This window comes from Mandrillus leucophaeus, unplaced genomic scaffold (assembly GCF_000951045.1).
Source record: "Mandrillus leucophaeus isolate KB7577 unplaced genomic scaffold, Mleu.le_1.0 Scaffold564, whole genome shotgun sequence".
NCBI lineage: Eukaryota > Metazoa > Chordata > Mammalia > Primates > Cercopithecidae > Mandrillus > Mandrillus leucophaeus.
Window position 1 is genome coordinate 224,683 of NW_012106075.1, and position 20,156 is coordinate 244,838.

Consider the following 20,156-nt stretch of genomic DNA (forward strand, 5'->3'; position numbering starts at 1 on the left):
TAAAAATACAAAAATTAGCTGGGTGCAACGATGTGCACCTGTAGTGCTAGTTACTTGGGAGGCTGAGGCAGGAGAATCACTTGAGCTTGGGAGGCAGAGGTTGTAGTGAGCCGAGATCCTGCCACTGCACTCCAGCCTGGGCTGGAGTGAAACCCTGTCTCAAAAAGAAAAAAGAAAAAAGAAAAAAAAGGCAAAGGATTTGAATAGATATTGAACAGACATTTCCCCAAAGGAGACAAATGGCCAATAAGCCATGAAAACATCCTTAGTCATTAGGGAAATGCAAATCAAAACTACAATGACCTATCACTTCACACCCACTAGGATGGCTATAATTTAAAAATAATAATAATAATAAGGCTGGGTACCGTGGCTCATGCCTGTAATCCCAGAACTTTGGGAGGCTGAGGCAGATGGATCACTTGAGGTCAGGAATTTGAGATCAGCCTGTCCAACATGGTCAAATCCCATCTCTATTAAAAATACAAAAATTAGCCGGGCATGATGGTAGGGACCTGTAATCCTAACTACTCGGGAAGCTGAGGCAGAAGAATTGGTTGAACCTGGGGGGCAGAGGTTGCAGTGAGCCGAGATCGCGCCACTGCACTCCAGCCTGGGCGACAGAGTGAGACTCAGTATCAAAAAAAGAAAGGAAGTGTTGGTGAGGATGTGGAGAAATCAGAATTCTTAAATATTGCTGATGAGTTTGTAAAATAGTGCAACTGCTGGAGAAAACAGCTTGGCACTTTCTCAAGAAGTTTATAATTTACCATGTGACCCAGCAATCCCACTCCCAAGAGAAATGAAAACATATCCACAAAAAAACTTGTACACAAATGTTCTCAGAAGCATTATTCATAATAGCCAAAAAGTGGAAACAACCCAACTATTCATAAACTGATGGACAAACAAAATATGTTTTATCTAAACAATGCAATCTATTTGGCCATAAAAATTAGTGCTAATATGACAACATCAACTTTATGCTAAGTGAAATAAGTCAAACACAAAAGACTACACAGTGTGTGATTCCATTAGTATAGCATGTCCACAATGCGCAAGTCCATAGAGACAGAAAGTAGTTCAGAGGTTGCAAGGGCTCAGGTGAAAGAGGAATGAGGAGTGACTGTTAATGGGTATAAACCAAAAATAAAATTAGAAGGCCCTTTGCAACCATCTAAATGGACTCCCTCCTTGGCCAGCACACCCTAAAATTTAACCTGAAAGACCAGTTCAGGCCACAGTGGGAGATGGGAGTTGGACATGCCTCATTATACCCCTCCAACATTAACATCAACACAGACCGTAAGTCTGATAAGAAACATTTGTCTATTCTCTCTATAGCCTGCTACTGGTAGGCTTCAACTGCATAATAAAACCTAGGTCTCCCGGCCGGGCGCAGTGGCTCACGCCTGTAATCCTAGCACTTTGGGAGGCCAGGGGAGGGCAGTGGATCACTTGAGGTGAGGAGTTCGAGACCAGCCTGGCCAACATGGTAAAACCCCGTCTCTACTAAAACACACACACACAAAAAAAAAAGAGCTGGGCTTGGTGGCTCATGCCTGTAATCCCAGCTGCTCTGGAGGCTGAGGCAGAAGAATTGCTTGAATCCAGGAGGGGGAGGTTGCAGCAAGCCAAGATCGTTCCACTGCACTCCAGCCTGGGCAACAGAGCAAGACTCATTCTCAAAATAATAATAATATACTTAAAAAACCCAAAAAAACCCTAGGTCTCCACAACCCCTTATCATAATCCAGATATTCCTTTCTATAGATAATAACTCTTGTAACCAACTGCCAATCAGGATATGTTTAAATCTACCTGTGACTTGGAAGCCCCTCCTCTTCGAGTTGTCCTGCCCTTTCAGAATAGACATTGAACAGACATTTCCCCAAAGGAGACAAATGGCCAATAAGCACATAAAATCAATGTCAATCTTGCACGTATTGATTTATGTATTATGTCTTCCTAAAATGTATAAAGGCAGGCTGTGCCCCATCTTGGGCACATGTTGTAGGACTTCTTGAGGCTATGTCACCACCATGTCCTTAACCTTGCCAAAATAAACTTTCTAAATTGACTTGAAACTTGTCTCAGATACTTGGTTCACATAAGTTTCTTTTAGGGGCGATGAAAATGTTCCATAAACCACTCTACCTAAAATTAGGTAGTGATGATGGCTGCTCAACTGTGAATACACCAAAAAACACTGAATTGTACACTATAAAAGGGTGAGTTTTATGGTATGTTATTAAAAGTTGTTTAAAAGTGAGGGACCCCTCCAGTTATTGATACGGAATGATCTTCAGGAAAAGAGAATATGTTACATTTTGTACACGAAAGGGAAGGTGGGTACGAATATGTATTTGTATTGCTTTTTTCTATAAGCCGCCTAGGAGTGAAACCAAAATTCTTCACTTCTTTCAGCCCTACCCCGTTCCCTTTAAAAAACCTTTCCTTCCAGCTCACACTATCCACCATGTCCATCTTCGCCTCCTGGCACTGAGCCTTAGAGGGGCGGTGCTCCAGAAACATTTGCTACATGAATGAACGAATCAACCATCGGATTTTGGGGTGGGTCGGCGCAGCTCGGTTCCAGCGAGGGCTCCGCCTACCAGCGGGCTCCGCAGAGGGACAGAGGCCGGGCGGCCGCCTCGGTTAACTCCGCTGCAGCCCAAAGCACGGGAATCGCGGGACAAACAAACGAGCGGAGGTAACACACCTGCAGGCCAGGAAACCCCCAGGTGCGGTCCAACTTGGCCGGAAGCTGCGGAGAGACTCAGCCACCGGAAGTCAGTGGAGGTTTCGGCCGGCCGCTCTAGAATCCTGGAGGACCGGGATCTCTGTGGTTGGCCGTGACGGGCACCCTCTACCGGGGATGACACATTCCCAGAGCTCCTGGGACCGAGAAAATGGTGGGCACAATTCCCGGGGCGGAGGGGGACTTCGGGACCCAGTAGCCAAGATAACAGTCCCAGTCCCGGGCATCTCAGTCCGGACAGTTGCCCGAGCTCATGGGACTAGCTGTGATTGGCCGGACGAGGTCGAGCGCTAGATGGGGACGCGCGCGCTACGTGCAGGGGCGTTGCCTTCCATTCACTTGGCGCCCGACTGCCAGTGCGCATGCGTTTGAAGGCGGTGCCGGGCGGGGAGCACACCCCTGTGAAGTGCCGGGCACCCTCTGGGCGGCTCCCGCCGGCTAGCTGGACAGCGGCGCGCGCCAGGCGTGGCTTCCTCGGCCGGTGGGCTAGGATTGGGCGCAGCAGGTAGAAGGGGCAGGACCCTTCGCAGAAATAGCTCAGCGATTGGCCAGGAGCTGGAGGGAGCGTGGTGTTGGGAGGCGGGGCGGAGGGGGACGGACAGGGCAGCTCACGACGCTGAGGTGGTGGCCGCGGCCCTTGAATAAGTAAGTGAGCCACCCTCGGAGACTCCCGCGCTGGGGACGGGAGGCCGGTGAGCCTCGGGACCTCTGAAAGCCTTGAGGAGGCGCGGGGGTGAGTGCGGCCCGGGGGAAACCCAGGTGCCCCGCCCCTCCCTTTCTTCCTGGCCCGCGCCTCGCCTCCCCATCCCCCGACCCTGGCCTGGCCCCTGCTGGGCCCCGACCCCTGGGGTAGCGTGTTTTCCCCGAACCAACCGCGCGCTTGTGGCCCTTGTCGGTTTAGGGAACTGGGAAGTTCCCTGGTCCTCCTCCCCAGCCCGCAGAGGGGACGCTGAGGCCCACGGGAGGCGGTCCCCTCCTCACCCGAGTCTCCACGCAGACACCATGGCCGAGCCCCTGAAGGAGGAAGACGGCGAGGACGGCTCTGCGGAACCCCCCGGGCCCGTGAAGGCCGAACCCGCCCACACCGCTGCCTCTGTAGCGGCCAAGAACCTGGCCCTGCTTAAAGCCCGCTCCTTCGATGTGACCTTTGACGTGGGCGACGAGTACGAGATCATCGAGACCATAGGCAACGGGGCCTACGGAGTGGTGTCCTCCGCCCGCCGCCGCCTCACCGGTGAGCTTCCTGAGCCGTCGCCTCCCAGATGTGGCAGCGTCGCAGGGAGTGGGAAACCGGCCCGTCCCAGACAACTGGGAAGGAAAGCAGGGTGCGAGTTCTGGCTCCAGTCAACACACGCTGACCAGGACCCTCTGCCTGCCAGGCTCCGGGGAGGCTCGGTTCTCTGAAACTCTGGCCTGGGGGTTTTGCCATCCTGCCTGCCTACTTCCTCCTTAGAAAAATGACAGTCCCAGTTAGACCAGAATGGAGAGCCATTCCTTCGTGTCTAAGAGACAAATGTGTTCTGGAGCCAGACACTGGCACAAGGAACTGGTGGTGGGATGGGTGAGGTCTGAGATGCAGAGGGTGTAGGCATTAGAGACTGAACTCCACCACTGGGCAGCCGTGCAACCTCCAACAAGTTACTAAACCATATTTCCTTCTCTTTAACATTGACCTATTGGGACCTGCCCTGTAGGGGAGTTGTGAAGGTAACATTTAATAATGTAGGTAACATGCTTGGCACATAGTAGGTACCCAGTACTTGGTAGCTGTTGTCATTTGCATCCTAGAAGGGAGATGTTGATAGGGGCTGGGTCGACTCTGCAGTTTCTCCAAGGTATCCTCTGGTATGTCCCTGTTCCCTGCTCCTCAGGCCAGCAGGTGGCCATCAAGAAGATCCCTAATGCTTTCGATGTGGTGACCAATGCCAAGCGAACCCTCAGGGAGCTGAAGATCCTCAAGCACTTTAAGCACGACAACATCATCGCCATCAAGGACATCCTGAGGCCCACTGTGCCCTATGGCGAATTCAAATCTGTGTAAGAAGCGGGATGGGAGAGGGAGCCAGACTTGGGACTTTTCTGAAGGCTGCACCCATATTGCTGAAGTTCTGGAAGGGCAGCTGAATGTAATCTGAAGCAGGCTGGGAAAATTCCCGCAGTCCTAGGACCAGTTCTCCTTTAGAGTTTTGCCAGGGACAACTGTTATTCCTCAAGAAGTGTACAGATGATTTTACAGTTTTATAGAATCTTAGTATGTAGGATGTCAAATGTAGGACATTCCTACTATGACCACACCCTCCTATTCCCATAGCAGACTTCACTAATCAATCACAGAACACTTTCCTACAGACAGTGGACAAGCCTGATCAATTTTCATCATAGTTCTTCAAGCTGCCACTACCAAACAATGGAGATAGCCCCAAAAGGAAACCTATTGGCCAGCCCTGGTGTAGTCCAACCCCATCTTTTATCTGATGGGGAAACTAGGTCTGGAGACAAAAGTGATTTAACCAAGTTCATGGAAAAGTCGTAGAGAATCTAAAACGTGATGCTCTTCTTCCATACCATGCCGTCAGCCCCTACGGGGTCCCAGGGTAAGGCTGTTACCTGTCTGGAATCGGAAGGGTGTGGTGAGGATGGGGCTTGTCCCTGGAGTGTGATCAGGCCAACCCATGCTTCTCTCCTTCTTTCCCCTTCCAGCTACGTGGTCCTGGACCTGATGGAAAGTGACCTGCACCAGATCATCCACTCCTCACAGCCCCTCACACTGGAACACGTGCGCTACTTCCTGTACCAACTGCTGCGGGGCCTGAAGTACATGCACTCGGCTCAGGTCATCCACCGTGACCTCAAGCCCTCCAACCTATTGGTGAATGAGAACTGTGAGCTCAAGATTGGTGACTTTGGTATGGCTCGTGGCCTGTGCACCTCGCCTGCTGAACATCAATACTTCATGACCGAGTATGTGGCCACGCGCTGGTACCGTGCCCCTGAGCTCATGCTCTCTTTGCATGAGTATACACAGGCTATTGACCTTTGGTCTGTGGGCTGCATCTTTGGTGAGATGCTGGCCCGGCGCCAGCTCTTCCCAGGCAAAAACTATGTACACCAGCTACAGCTCATCATGATGGTGCTGGGTACCCCATCACCAGCCGTGATTCAGGCTGTGGGGGCTGAGAGGGTGCGGGCCTATATCCAGAGCTTGCCACCACGCCAGCCTGTGCCCTGGGAGACAGTGTACCCAGGTGCCGACCGTCAGGCCCTATCACTCCTGGGTCGCATGCTGCGTTTTGAGCCCAGCGCCCGCATCTCAGCAGCTGCTGCCCTTCGCCACCCTTTCCTAGCCAAGTACCATGATCCTGATGATGAGCCTGACTGTGCCCCGCCCTTTGACTTTGCCTTTGACCGTGAAGCCCTCACTCGGGAGCGCATTAAGGAGGCCATTGTGGCTGAGATTGAGGACTTCCATGCAAGGCGCGAGGGCATCCGCCAACAGATCCGCTTCCAGCCTTCTCTCCAGCCTGTGGCTAGTGAACCTGGCTGTCCAGATGTTGAAATGCCCAGTCCCTGGGCTCCCAGTGGGGACTGTGCCATGGAGTCTCCCCCACCAGCCCCACCACCGTGCCCTGGCCCTGCACCTGACACCATTGATCTGACCCTGCAGCCACCCCCACCAGCCAGTGAGCCTGCCCCACCGAAGAAAGAGGGTGCCATCTCAGACAACACTAAGGCTGCCCTTAAAGCTGCCCTGCTCAAGTCTTTGAGAAGCCGGCTTAGAGGTGCCTTGTGGGCAGGTCGGGTGGGCAGAGGGGAGACTTGGACTTGGACAAGGCTTCAGCCTTTTACCTTCTCCCCTGCCCAACAGATGGCCCCAGCGCACCCCTGGAGGCTTCTGAGCCTCGGAAGCCGGTGACAGCCCAGGAGCGCCAGCGGGAGCGGGAGGAGAAGCGGCGGCGGCGGCAAGAGCGAGCCAAGGAGCGGGAGAAACGGCGGCAGGAGCGGGAGCGAAAGGAACGGGGGGCCGGGGCCTCTGGGGGCCCCTCCACTGACCCTTTGGCTGGACTAGTGCTCAGCGACAATGACAGAAGCCTTTTGGAACGCTGGACTCGAATGGCCCGACCCCCAGCCCCAGCCCCGACCTCTGTGCCAGCCCCTGCCCCAGTGCCAACGCCAACCCCAGCCCAACCTGCCAGTCCTCCTCCTGGCCCTGTAGCCCAGCCCACTGGCCCACAACCACAACCTGCGGGCTCCACATCTGGCCCTGTACCCCAGCCTGCCTGCCCACCCCCTGGCCCTGCACCCCACCCCACCGGCCCTCCTAGGCCCATTCCTGTCCCTGCGCCACCCCAGATTGCCACCTCTACCAGCCTCCTGGCTCCCCAGTCACTTGTGCCACCCCCCGGGTTGCCTGGCTCCAACACCCCAGGAGTTTTGCCTTACTTCCCACCTGGCCTGCCACCTACAGATGCCGGGGGAGCCCCTCAGTCTTCCATGTCAGAGTCACCTGATGTCAACCTAGTGACCCAGCAGCTATCTAAGTCACAGGTGAGAGGGAGGCCCAGGCCATGGGGACACCTGGGTCCGGGCCAAAGGAAAATGGGTTCAGGAGTGGTCCCTGTTCCACAAAAACTAAGCAGCAGATGGGGCTTTGTCTCTGAACATGTCTCCTTGCTCACAGAAGGAGCATAATGGCGATGAAGAGGTTGTTAGGAGACAAGTTAGATATTGGAAAGTGCCTGGCCCAGAGGCGGGGCCAGCTAGCACTCACTGACGGCCGAAACTGGTGTTAGCACTCCCAGGTATCCAGGCGGAGTAGTCAGCAGCATTGGGACCGGGTGCCCTGCAGACCTCAGTCTGTCTGCATTGTAATCTGTCATTCTCTGCAGGTGGAGGACCCCCTGCCCCCTGTGTTCTCAGGCACACCAAAGGGCAGTGGGGCTGGCTACGGTGTTGGCTTTGACCTGGAGGAATTCTTAAACCAGTCTTTCGACATGGGCGTGGCTGATGGGCCACAGGATGGGTAAGGTGGCTGGACTGAGCTCCTAGACTGGGGCTGTGGGGAGAGGTTCCTGGTGCAGGAAGCATGCACCTGTGGGATGGGTGAGAGTCCAGCCTACGCTAATAGCACCCCTCCCTTCCCTTCCCCTGCAGCCAGTCAGATTCAGCCTCACTCTCAGCCTCCCTGCTTGCTGACTGGCTCGAAGGCCATGGCATGAACCCTGCCGATATTGAGTCCCTGCAGCGTGAGATCCAGATGGACTCCCCAATGCTGCTGGCTGACCTGCCTGACCTCCAGGACCCCTGAGGCCCACAGCCTGTGCCTTGCTGCCACGGTAGACCTAGTTCCAAGATCCATGGGAACATTCTCAAAGGCTTTAGCCCTGGACCCAGCAGGTGAGGCTCGGCTTGGATTATTCTGCAGGTTCATCTCAGACCCACCTTTCAGCCTTAAGCAGCCACCTGAGCCACCACCGAGCCATGACAGGATTGGGAGACCCTGACTCCCCCTGTACAATCCTTTTCAGTATTATATTTTTATTATTATTATGTTATTATTACACTGTCTTTTTGCCATCAAAATGAGGCCTGTGAAATACAAGGTTCCCTTCTGCACCTGACTCCAGGTGTAATTTTTGGAGTTCGGGGTAGGACACCATCAGTAGGGGAGCAAGGAGGAGCCAGGTGCCTACATTTGGGGAAATAAGCAAATATGTTTGTGTGTGTGAAGCCAGTTCATTCAGGTTCTGAAGGTTTATTGAGACCTTCAGTCCCTACCCACTCCCAGCCCTGCAGAGATTGTCCTCTGCTCCCTCATGTGGCTAAACCTCTCAACCCCTGGAGAGTATGGGGAAGACCTCATATATGCATGCCTACCTTGGCTGTGGCTGTTTCAGGGTGGTGTGCAGTAGCTGTGGTCTTGGTATAGAGCTTCGGGGGCTGGGATGGGTCATCAGGGAAAGCTGAGTATGATAGTGAGATGGGCTGGGGTTCCACGGTACTCACCACAGGGGATTAAGTTGGTGGGAGGAAGGCTGAGGATGAAACATGGTTTGAGAGCAGCCAGAGGAGTGCTGGGCTGTGGCCTAGAATACACCATGGCCCTGTTCACACTGTACTGCTCAGCCTAGCACACTAGGGTGGCCCAGACAGGGGTCCACAGTGAGGAAGCAGGACAAGATGGCACACAAAGGCCTGCAGCTGGGAGGATGGCTCCTGGCTGTCAGCTGTTGGGACAGGGTGGAGACAACTCATTCTCATGGAGCCCAGCCAGGTCCAGGCTAGAACCATGTGCCTCTCGGAAAAGGCCTGGGGAGCTGCTGGCAGCGTAACTTCAGATGTAGGGGAGCCGGGTCTGGCTTAGGAATGGATGCCCTGGGTGTATGACAGGGATGAGGCATGGCTGAGAGCCACAGGCCCCCTTGTAAGGAGTTGGTGCTCGGGAATCAGCAGAAGCATGCATCAGGGGCAGCAGAGGGAGCACTCGTGGAGACCATGCGTGTCCAGGGGAGGAAAGGGGCCTGAGGGGGCCAGCCCCTCAGGCCCGACGGATTTTCATCTCAGTGCGCTTGAGGGAGTAGTAGAAGCCCTTCCACTGGGCCCAGTTGATGCCATTGGCATAGGAGAGGTGGGAGCCACCTAGGTAGAAGCCATTGAGGTTGGCGAAGTGGCAGCTGCGGAACCAGAAGGCTCCTGAGGAGAGAGCCGCGCAGTTCTGCACAAAGAGGTCCTGGTCCCGGTCAAAGGTAGAGAACTTCTGGCCACTGTGGTAGGACAGGGAGTCACCTGGCAGAGGGGAGAAGGGTTGGGGCTGCTGAGGCAGGGAACTGAGCTCCGAGCTGGCCGGGAGAGGGTGACAATGACGACTGAGAGAGAGATCACGTGGCAGCCTGGCGGGATGGGGGCACCCTCCCTGAGCCAGATGTTGGGTAGATGTGCTTCTGCAATGAAGAGAAACAGCTGCTCCGCCACAGAGTTGCCTGGAGCAGGGCCAGGATGGCTGCTCCCCAGGGCTGAGGCCCAAGCTGGTTTGAGCTGGTTTGGAGCCAGCTCTGGCCCTTCCAGACCCAGGAGGGTTGAAGGAGGGGCCTGAAGGAGGTTGGGGATGACTGGGCAGGGCCAGCCCTGCCTTCTTTCCCCTCACAGCCCCTCCTAAAGCTAACGGCGGGGTATACCTGCCCCGCCGTCCTCGAAGCCTGCCACATAGAGGGTGTAGCCGTCCTCCTCTGCACTGACCGCGTTCGGGGAGATGGAGAAGTCAGCGTACTTGGCATAGGCCGTGTTGTTCTCAAAGTCCTCCAAGTCCACTCGCAGCTCGTACTTCTGCTTCAGCGTCAGGAGGTGCATATTCTGCAGCCCTGGGGAGGAGGGGCAGTTGGTCAACAAGGACCTGGCCCTGGGGCAGCCCCTCAGCCCACCTGGTCCCCACCTTACCCAGCCAGTACTCTCCATCGGCACGGCCGAAGCCCAGCTTGTAGTCATTCCAGCCCCGGAAGAAACTCACTGAGCCATTGAATCTCTTCTGGAAAACCTGGAGCAGAGAAGATGAGACTGGACCATCAAGGGTCCAGTGGGCAGGGTTCTGGGCCTGCCCTGCCCACCTCAAGCATGAACCCTGTGATGCTGTGGCCAGCTTGTTAAAGGACTGAGTTGTGGGGGGTAGTGGGAGTGGGGTTGCTAAAACAAGGTCCACATTGGCACCAGGCCCCCTGTGGAGCAGCTGCCAGCACCCACCTGGGCTCTTCATACCCAGTTTCCTATAGAGGCAGGAAAGAGGCTAAGAGGGGGGCGCTCTAGAGTTCGAGTGCCTAGCTGTGGGACCTGGGCAAGTTCCTTCACCTCTCTGAGGCTTTAGTTCCTCGGTACTTCCCAGGATTATTGTGAGGCTTATATGCATTAACCTACCTCAGCCGGGCGCAGTGGCTCACGCCTGTTATCCCAGCACTTTGGGAGGCTAAGGTGGGCGGATCACCTGAGGTCAGGAGTTCAAGGCCAGTTTGGCCAACATGGTGAAACCCCATCTCTACTAAAAATAAAAAAATTAGCTGGGCGTGGTGGCACATGCCTGTAATCCCAGCTACTTGGGAAGCTGAGGCAGAAGAATTGTTTGAACCTGGGAGGTGGAGGTTGCAGCAGTGAGCTGGATGGAGCCACTGCACTTGAACCTGGATGACAGAGCAAGACTCCGCCTCAAAGCAAACAGACAAACACCTACCTCAGGCACTTAGAATTTAAGTGTTGGCAGCTGCTCAGAAGCTGTGCTGTGGGTATCATTATCCCCATTTTAAAGATGAAGAAACTGAGGTTCACAGATGTGAAGCCGAGGGTCACAGGGCTGGGATTAGAACCAGCTCTGGCCTCTGTTCCCTCCTCCCACTCACCGTCCACTTCCCGCCCTCGGTGGTCATGTCACAGAAGACGGGCACAGGCACACTGGGGCCCAAGGGGTAGATGAGGTACACGCCGTCTGACTGGTAGCCCTGGGCATAGATGTCGTCACAGTCCAGGGGTTGCTGAAGGCAAAACCTCTCCAGAGCTGGGGGTGGGGACATGGGGACAGTGAGGAGAGTGGGACTATGGCATCACTGACACCTCAGCACCCCAAGACTTGCCTTAGTCCCTGGGACTGGGGGAATTTGACACAAGGAGTCATGGAAGATTTCTTCAAGAGAGATGAGCAATGCTCATGTCATCCATCTGCCCCATTTAGTAAAGGAGGAACCTGAGTCCTGCAGAGCTGGGGCTCAGCCCTGACAGTCTGTTCTGACAGTCCAGCCTCTCCTTGCCCAACCTGTGGGCCAGGCCGCGTCTGTGAGTGTGGGGCTGCTTACCATCTCCTCGGATCCCGGAGACCTGGGGGGCACACGGGGGCGTGGAGAGAAGCAGCAGCAGCGGCAGGGCCAGGAGGGCCTGGCAATGGGCAGACAGGGTCAGCACAGCCCCTTCCCAGCTCGAGACCCCCTGTTCTCTTTGTATTTGCCCCCACCATGCGTGCATATGCTGCCCTTGCCTGAATCCCTCTCCTGCCATTTGGCCCGTCTTTCCCCACCCTACCCCCACTCCGGCCAAGTAACCCCACTCTCTGGGACAGGCTATATACCCTCATCGCTTACAAGTTTCAAGAGAACTCCTTGTGCCTTCATAGTCCCCTCTGTGGCCAGGGGCCTCTGGAGTGGGCTCAATTCCCCAGTGCTATGAGTCCCCCTACCCTGGGCCCCGTACCTTCATGCTGTCAGTTCTGCTCAGAGTGGCTGGGTGTTTGCGGCCCCAGACTGCAACCGCCCAGAGTTATGTGCTGGGCCCCCGCCAGCCGCCCCAGCCCCGCCCCCCTTCCCGTAGCTGCAGAACCCCCCTCTCCCCACCCCAGACAACCAGCATCAGTTTACACTATCAGGGGGCTGGGAGGTGGGGCCGGAGCCAGGGGACCACCTGTGTCTCATTAGGCCTGTCGGGCAAAGTACTGCAGACGTTAACTCCCTGCTGGCTCCAACTGTTCCCTGGATCCCACTCCATCCGCCATCCGCCACCCGCCCCACTAGATGTGTGGGCCCCCTGGCACCCCCAGGCAGCCCCAGCCCGCCGCAGCCTGTCCCCTGCTTCCTGATGGGCCCCCCTGCAGATGTCTGTTTATTCTTTCCCCCTCCTTCCCTGGCCTGTGTTTCATCAGCCATTGAGGGGGAGGGCTGAGGGGGTGTCATATGCCCAGCTTCTGGGGAGGGGAGGCCTGCTCTGGGGGAGCAGAAGGCTGAGGGGACAGCTTCAGAGCTCCTGATGTGGGAGCCTGGCTGGGGCTGGTGGGGGGACAGAGGCAGCAGTCTCCTGGCAGGCCTGGGACATTTCTGAGCCATGAGCACAAGGCTGCTGGCGTCCAACTGCTCTGTCTGCCCCAGCTCAGGCCAGGCAGGGCCCCTCTCCAGCCCCCCTCGCCAGCACCTCCTCACTCTGGCCACCTCAGGCCCGCTCTTTTCCCCTCCCACAGTTCCCTGGCCCATCTCTCTGGTTCACATGCACAGGGTATGGGACCTCTTTTGTTTTTCCTCACTCCACCCCTCCTCCTTTCTTCCAGACCCTTCACTTTGGCTCCCACACCTCCCAGACTCTACTTCATCTGAATCTCCCTGCTTCTGGGCTCTCTCCTCCCATCCCTGGCACACTACCAGGAGAGTTGTTCTAGATGGTCTCTCAGATTATGTCACCCTGCTTAAGCCTCATGGCTCCCTATTGCCTCAGGGCTGAGGCTAGGTTTTTCACCTTGGACATGAAAGGAATTTCAAGTCTGTCTCTGGCCTACCTTGAGGACCTTGTCCCTTATTACTGTGACTCAAACTACAGGGCAGCCACCCCAGACTTCTCACCATGGAGGTCCCCACTCCTTTGTGCTGCCCCCTGTGATGCCCACTCATCTGCCTCCTTTTCTTGGCCATAAGGGCCAGTGAGCAGGGTCTGGGTCTCATTTCTGCATGCTCAGTGCCCATCACAGAGCCTGGCACAAGGTAGGCTTGATATGTACATGCACAGTCACTCACATATTTTTATATATAGATAACATACTAGAGTCGGGGCCTTGCTCTGTTGTCCAGTTGCAATCATAGCTCACTGCAGCCTCAAGCTCCTGGGCTGAAGTGATCCTCCCACCTCAGCCTCCTAAGGAGCTAGGACTACAGGTGTGCCACCACACCCAGCTAATTTTTAAATTTTTTTGTAGAGGATGGGGGGGCAGTCTCCCTATGTTGCCCAGGCTGGTCTTGAACTGGCCTCCAGTGTTCCTCCCACCTTAGTCTCCCAAGAAGCTGGGACTGTAGGGCCACCACACCTGGCTCACAGGTATGTTTTGAGCCCTGTGTGCTATAGGCTATGCTGGCTGCTGAGGATACAGTATCTGCCCTGCGGAGTGGCAAGCACGAGTTTTGGACAGTGAATTGCAAATGTAAGGTGTGTTACAAAAGGACATTTGTATTGAATGGATAAACAGATGAAAGATTCAAAGGCAAAGTGATGAGGCAGCTCTGGCTTAGGTCCCATCTCTCCACTCCTGAGTCAATAGATAAGCCCCTTGGAAAAGCCCCAGCTGGCCTCCCTGACTTGGTTCTGTGATTGCCTCTATTCATAGTTGTGTCTTGTGTCAGGCTGCCTCAGTTCAAATCTAGGTTCTGTTGCCTGTTAGCTGGGTGACCTTGCACAAATTACCTAGTCTCTCTGTGCCTTGGTTTCCTCCTCTGTAAAATGAGGATAGTCATAGTATCTACTTCATAGGGGTGTGGTAAGGATTAAGTAATACATATCAAGTTCCTGGAACAGTGCTACAATTGGCAACTATTTAGTAAATATTAGCTATCGTCATCGTCATAATAAACATCATGATTCTCATATGAATGGGTTGTCTTCAACACAGCCTGTGGAAGAGACAGTTAGCTGGCTCTCAATACTCGTTCTTCCCTTAGTCCTCAGTAGTAAGATCTGATTTTTATCTGGGCTCATTGTCCAGCCTCCCTTGTAGCTAGATGACGTCACACATCTGAATTTTGGCCAATAAGATGCCAACTTATTGTTGTAAAGGTAGGTGGCTTGTCCCTCTTCATCCTGCACTCTGTCCTACTGAATGTGATGGCTGGAGCTCTAGCTGCCACCTTGGACAGTGGGGATGAGGAGGATGAGGCCTCATCAGGGGATGGCAGAGGAGGAACTGGGAAAGCCTCTCACGACTTTGTGGAGTGGGTCCAAAAACAGCCCTGGACTGCCCTCCTCTAGGCCTTTTTTATGCAAGAGAGAAAGAAACTTCTGTGTACTTTAAGTCTTTGTGGGGTTTTTTTTTTTCTGTTACACACAGCTGAATCTAATCCTGATTTCTTCTTTCAGCAAATGCCAGCTAATTTTAACACAAGTCTATAAAAGGGAAAATAATGAAAAAAAAAATCAGTCATCAAAACAAATAATAAAATGGTCCAAAGTCAAGTATTGAAGGCTTTTGGAGAATATCACTAATGAGCAAACCTAGAAACTCCCCTTCCTCCTAAAAAAGAGAGAATTAAGATATGAGGTATCAATTGCATTTTGCCAATTAGTTTCTACTTAAAAAATGTAATCATGTGTGTGGGTGCAGCAAAGCAGGCACTGTGTTCACTGGATGTGGCTGGAAATTAGTTTAACTTTTGCGGGAAAGAAATTTGGTAATAACATACCCAGAGTCGGTAATCCTTCTAAGATGTTGTCTGGAGGAAATACTCTGACATGTTGAAGAGGCTACAGATACAGTTAAGGGCCATTACTTGTTGGCTGCCCAGCATGGGAAACCTCTTCCCACGTTTGGGGTGTTCCTCTCCTAATTAGAATGCTGGGTGTTCACATTCCCAGGATTCCTTGCAGTTTGATTGAAGGCACATGGCCTTGGTTTAGCTGATAAAATGCACGGTCCTGGGCTTCATTTTGGGAGAAAGTGATTTGAGAAGCAGGAGCAGGAACAATCCATTCCTGGGGTGATGGTGACCCCAGTGCTGTCTGGGTCCTAGTTTCTCTGGGTGGTTGGTGGTGGCTTGGCAAGCGCAATGCTGAGTGACACTGGCTTAGTCTCGGGCTGCAAAGCCCAGAGCTTGGTTCTCAGCCCTCCCAGTGATCAGTTTGCTCTGCCTGCTAATGTTTTTGAAAGAGACCCCCAACTCACATGCATGAAGATGTTTGTGTCTGGATTCTGTCATTGCCAACAACACACGCTAACTCTGACTTTGTTGGGAGGCTTTGCTGAGAGTCTAGACTAGGGGTGGGTGGGAGCTGAGGCTGCCCTGGGCTCTGGAAAGCAGGCCCTCAGTGGGGGTCCTGTGGTGGGACAATGTCGGGTTGATGCTGCTCAGTGCACAGGGCTATGGCTTTGTCTGTCTGCCAGATTCCAGGAGTGGGGAGGACCCATCCCACCAGCCTTGCTTGGATTGTTTTACACATCCCTTGGAAAGGGGGTTGCAGTTGGACGCCTTTCATTTGCCTCCCCACCTTTCTCCGTTCTGCCCTGGGCCCCGGGAGGCCAGCCTCACCCTCTGGTTTCTGATTGGGTCCAGCCAATGAGGAGCCTAGGAGGATTCAGTGAAAAGAATGAAGTAGGAATATTCATTCTCCTCCTTGTAGAGTCCCCACAGGCTGGCTTTGTTTCTCAGCCAACAGTCTCAAGTCCTGCCAGGCAGCCATCTCCATAACAGCCCCCTGACTCACTATGGGCGACTCCTTGCTTCTCTGCCCCCTTCAGGTCTAGGGGTGTTGATAGCCCTGGTGTTACCAGCCCAGAGATAGGAGGCCATCTCCTGCTCACACCTCAGCAAATAGTCCTTTTATTAATTGCTACTCAAATTGTCCTAATCTGGGTGTTACTTGATGGAAACTGGACTGATTCGGGCAGAGAGGCATCCCTGATGATAATACAGAAAACGAGTGTGAGATTAGGAGGGGAAGTGGCTGCAGGTGTACAAAAAATCTCCCTCTGTAATAGTCATTGTAATGTACGCCGTAATATTGTCAAACCCAGATGGCTCAGTAAAAACGGATGACCCCCTGTGCTTCCTCGATGTCATTTTGGTAGGACATTGGCTCAAGTTGGTGTGGCTCCCGCCCCTGAGTTAGGCCTGTGCTGGTTGTTCTCCGCGTTGCCTGATCCACCCACATCCTCCTCTGTGCCTGGGTGGCTGCCCTGTAGGGAGGGCATCACTGGGTTTCCATGGCCCCTGGCTTCCAGCTGGGTTTGACTAATGGGAGACACCAACAGGAGATGGGAGAAGAGAGAGGTTGAAGTATTTCTCCCCAGCTCCTGTCCTGATAGGCACTGCAGTTTTGGCTGTAGCTGTGCCTGCTGTCCTCCACCCCCCACCTCCTGATGACGTCTCCTGCCACAACCTCCCTCACTGTCTCCAGTAACCCAGTTTCCTCCCCTTGCCCCTCAGGCTGGGATGATAAGGGCTCTCATCCTTGCTAGTCCCAGGATGCCTCAATGCCCCATGTTGGTTTTCTTAATGTTCACACCCAAGTAAATAGTCCCTTCATTAAATTCTCTGAAGAAAAACAAAACAAAACAAAACAAAACCCAAAAGGCTGAGTTCACCCTTTGTTTCCTGAGAGGACCCTGACTGACTCAAGGTCTTACTTTGGTTTCCTCTAAAAGCACAGCAGCCTGTGGAGTGGAGCTTTTTCTGTTGTTTCGGACAACAGCTAAGGACAAGACCTCTATTCTCTCTGCAGGTGCAGACACCTCCCTGTGTGTCTTGCTGGCAGGCAGCTAGACTGCTCCTTTATCTACCGTCCTGTATCCGGAGCTAGAGAAGCCTGAGGAGAGGTTTGAAGGAAACTCATCAAAGCAGAGAACACCTAGGGAGAAGAGACGGTGGGTCCCCCCAACCCAGGCCAAGCAAAGCGGCTCCGAGAGAGGGGCTGTCTGCCAGAAGGACAGACTTTCCCTGAGCTGCCCAAACCCAAGGGCCCTTTCCCAGAGGCCGCTGCTGCAGCAAAGTGAGAACAACTGTTTGGAAGACAGGGGGTGAAGCCTGGGGCTGCCCAAAGTGGAGAGAAGAGAGAGGGCAGGGGCTCGCACAGTCATCGTTTGGCAGGACACGGATGTGGTATTCTGAGTGGGTGCTGTGGAATATGAGGTCAGATTGGAATCAGGCCCATCCTCGTAACCTCATTTTACCTTAACTACCTCTTTAAAGACTGTATCTCCAAATATAGTCGCATTCCAAGGTACTGCATGGTACAGCTTCAGTATGAATGTTGGGGGACACGATGCATCCCATAACAAGCACCTTCGAAGCACCAGGCACTCTTTAACCCTTTGTAGGCATCCGTGCACAAGACAGAATCTCCAGCCCTCCTGGAGCTACAGAAGAGAAAGAAAAGTAAGTGAAATGATGATAAGTACTATGAAAAGTGAAGCAGGAAGGCGGCAGGAGTGGGGCCAAAGTTTGGGACAGGGCATGTCCAGAAGGCCGTAGTGTGGAGATGGTAATGGCGAACTCTGGGTCCAAGGGCAGACACAGACATGTTGTGGTGGGGAACACTGTATCTTATTTCTCTAACATGGGGGAAGGTTTTAGGAGGGATTTGGTGTCTCTTCCCACCTTTATATAGTTTGGGACAAGATCAGTTGATGGAGCTCAGGGTGTAGCAGAGAGAAGAGGCAGATTAGAGATGGAGAGGGTGTTGAATGTAGGCTAAAACATTTGAACTTCATCCCAAGGGCCTTTGGGATTAGGGTATATTGAGATATGTAACTTAGGTTCCTGATTTTACTTTGATGTGTAGATGCTATGTAACTGGGGAGAAAGCATACAGATTAGAGGTCTTTTTGTTGTTAAATAAACAAATGCATGTGTATAATTGGGATAAAAGGGGTACTTGGAGGCCGTATATGGAGAAACAGCAGTCCCTAGCCCTGTGTTTGATGAGTCCTGGGGTTGAGTCTTTTCTCTTTCATTGTGCTGGCCAGCAAGTGGAGGTTTGTTTCCCTCAGTTCTGAGAAAATTATTTTCTATTACTTCTTTGGCTATTTCTTTCCTCCATTTTCTCTATTCTCTTTGTGATAATTTTATTAGTTGGATATTGGATCTCTTAAATTGATCCTATGTTATATATTGCCTGAAAAATCCTCTGTGCTCTGCCAACCATCTCTTCCTCCCCCTAAACCCCTGGCAACTACTGAACTTTTTATTGTCTCCATAATTTTATCTTTTCCAGGATGTCATATAGCTGGAATCATATAATAATTTGCAGCCTTTTCAGATTGGCTTCTTTCACTTAGTGGTATGCATTTAAGGTTCTTCCATGTCTTCTCATGGTGTGATAGCTCACTTGTTTTCATCACTGAATACTATACAGTTGTCTGGATGTACCCCAGTTTATTTATTCATTCACTTAATAAAGGACATCTTGGTTGCTTCCAAGTTTGGGTGATTATGAATAAAGCTGCTATAAACATCTGTGTGCAGGTTTTGTGTGGACGTACATTTTCAACTCGGGTAAATAACAAGGAGCATGATTGCTGGATCATATGGTTAAGACTTTGTTTAGTTTTGTAAAAAAACTGCTAAACTATCTTCCAAAGTGTCTGTACCATTTTGTATTCCTACCAGCAATGAATGATTGCTGTTCCATATCCTTGCCAGAATTTAGTATTGTTGTTATTTTTTACTTTAGCTAGTCTTATAGGTATGTAATGATATCTTGTGATTTTAATTTGAATCATTTAATAGCAAATGATGTTGAACATCTTTTCATGTGCTTGTTTGCCATCTGTATATCTTTTTCAGTGAAAAATCTGTTCATGTCTTTTCCCATGTTCTTTTTTTTTTGAGACAGGGGCTTGCTCTGTCACACAAGCTGGGTGTAGTGGTGCAATCTCAGCTCACTACAGCCTCAACCTCCTAGGTTCAGGCCATCCTCCCACCTCAGCTTCCTAAGTAGCTGGGACTACAGGCATGTGCCACCACGCTTGGCTAATTTTTGTATTTTTTTTAGAGACGTGGTTTTGCCATGTTGCCCAGGCTGCTCTTTAACTCCTGGACTCAAGCAATCCTCTGACCTCAGCCTCCCAATGTGCTGGGATTACAGGCATGAGCCACTGCACCCACTCCCCACACCCATGTTCTAATTGGACCATTTGCTTTTTTCTGCTGGAGTTTTGAGAGACCTTTATGTATTTTAGATACTAGTGCGTTGTCAGCTATGTGGTTTGCAAATATTTTTACCCATTCTGTGGCTTGTCTTTTTATCCTCTTAACAGGGCCAGTCTTTTATAGAGCAAACATTTTAAATTTTGATTAAGTTGAATTAATCAACTTTGCGTTTTTGGTGTTATATCTAGCAACTTTTTGCCTAGTCCTAGGTCCCAAAGTTCTATTTTTTTCTAGTTTTATAATTTTACATTTAAGTTGGTGATCCACTTTAAGTTAATATTTATAGAAGTCAAGTTCTTTCTTTCCCCCTTCTTTTTGTAGATTCCTTAGGATTTTGTACATAGATAATTAGGTCATCTGCAAATAGGGGGAAGTTTATTTCATCCTTTCCTATCTGTGTACCTGTTATCTCCTTTTCTGTTCTTATTGCACTGGCTAGAATTTCTAATCCTATGTTGAATAAGAATGATGAGAGCAGATATCATTGCCTAGTTCCTGATTTTAGCAAGAACGCATCCAAGGCTAGGTGTGGTGGCTCATGCCTGTCATCCCAATACTTTGGGAGGCCAAGGTGGGAGGATCACTTTAACCCAGGAGGTGGAGGCTGCAGTGAACTGTGATCGCACCACCACACTCCAGCCTGGGTAAGAGTCAGACCCTGTCTCAAAAAAAAAAAAAAAAAAAAAAGAAAAGAAAAGAAAGCAAGAATTCAGTCTTTCACTGTTAGGTATAATGTTACCTGTAGTTTTTTTGTA

General features: G+C 52.1%; 3 protein-coding genes across 6 annotated transcripts in view; 1 reads left to right on the top strand and 2 right to left on the bottom strand.

Moving 5' to 3' along the window:
* Positions 1 to 3,045, bottom strand: part of B9D1 (B9 protein domain 1) — a 49,564-nt gene extending 46,519 nt beyond the window's left edge. The window contains exon 1 of the mRNA XM_011998242.1: positions 2,723 to 3,045. The gene's annotated coding sequence lies outside the window, so the exon portion shown is untranslated. The remainder of the gene's footprint in view (positions 1 to 2,722) is intronic.
* A 71-nt stretch (positions 3,046 to 3,116) lies between these two features.
* On the top strand, positions 3,117 to 8,379 carry MAPK7 (mitogen-activated protein kinase 7). Of its 3 annotated transcripts, none has more exons than XM_011998249.1 (7): positions 3,117 to 3,406; positions 3,759 to 3,995; positions 4,633 to 4,798; positions 5,462 to 6,540; positions 6,627 to 7,306; positions 7,648 to 7,781; positions 7,913 to 8,379. In XM_011998249.1, exons 2-7 carry the CDS (start codon positions 3,764 to 3,766, stop codon positions 8,064 to 8,066), a joined length of 2,445 nt encoding a protein of 814 aa, XP_011853639.1. In that variant the 5' UTR covers positions 3,117 to 3,406; positions 3,759 to 3,763; the 3' UTR covers positions 8,067 to 8,379. The 3 variants fall into 3 exon arrangements, with proteins under 3 accessions (XP_011853639.1, XP_011853637.1, XP_011853638.1); XM_011998247.1 differs by adding an exon at positions 5,338 to 5,355 and having other exon boundaries at positions 3,132 to 3,995; XM_011998248.1 differs by having other exon boundaries at positions 3,187 to 3,494.
* MFAP4 (microfibrillar-associated protein 4) lies at positions 8,277 to 12,071 on the bottom strand. 2 transcript variants are annotated; one of them, XM_011998246.1, is made up of 6 exons: positions 11,981 to 12,071; positions 11,590 to 11,668; positions 11,140 to 11,294; positions 10,193 to 10,289; positions 9,934 to 10,116; positions 8,277 to 9,544 (listed from the first exon to the last, which is right to left on the bottom strand). In XM_011998246.1, exons 1-6 carry the CDS (start codon positions 11,984 to 11,986, stop codon positions 9,297 to 9,299), a joined length of 768 nt encoding a protein of 255 aa, XP_011853636.1. In that variant the 5' UTR covers positions 11,987 to 12,071; the 3' UTR covers positions 8,277 to 9,296. The 2 variants fall into 2 exon arrangements, with proteins under 2 accessions (XP_011853636.1, XP_011853635.1); XM_011998245.1 differs by having other exon boundaries at positions 11,872 to 12,050.
* Positions 12,072 to 20,156: the final 8,085 nt, after the last annotated feature.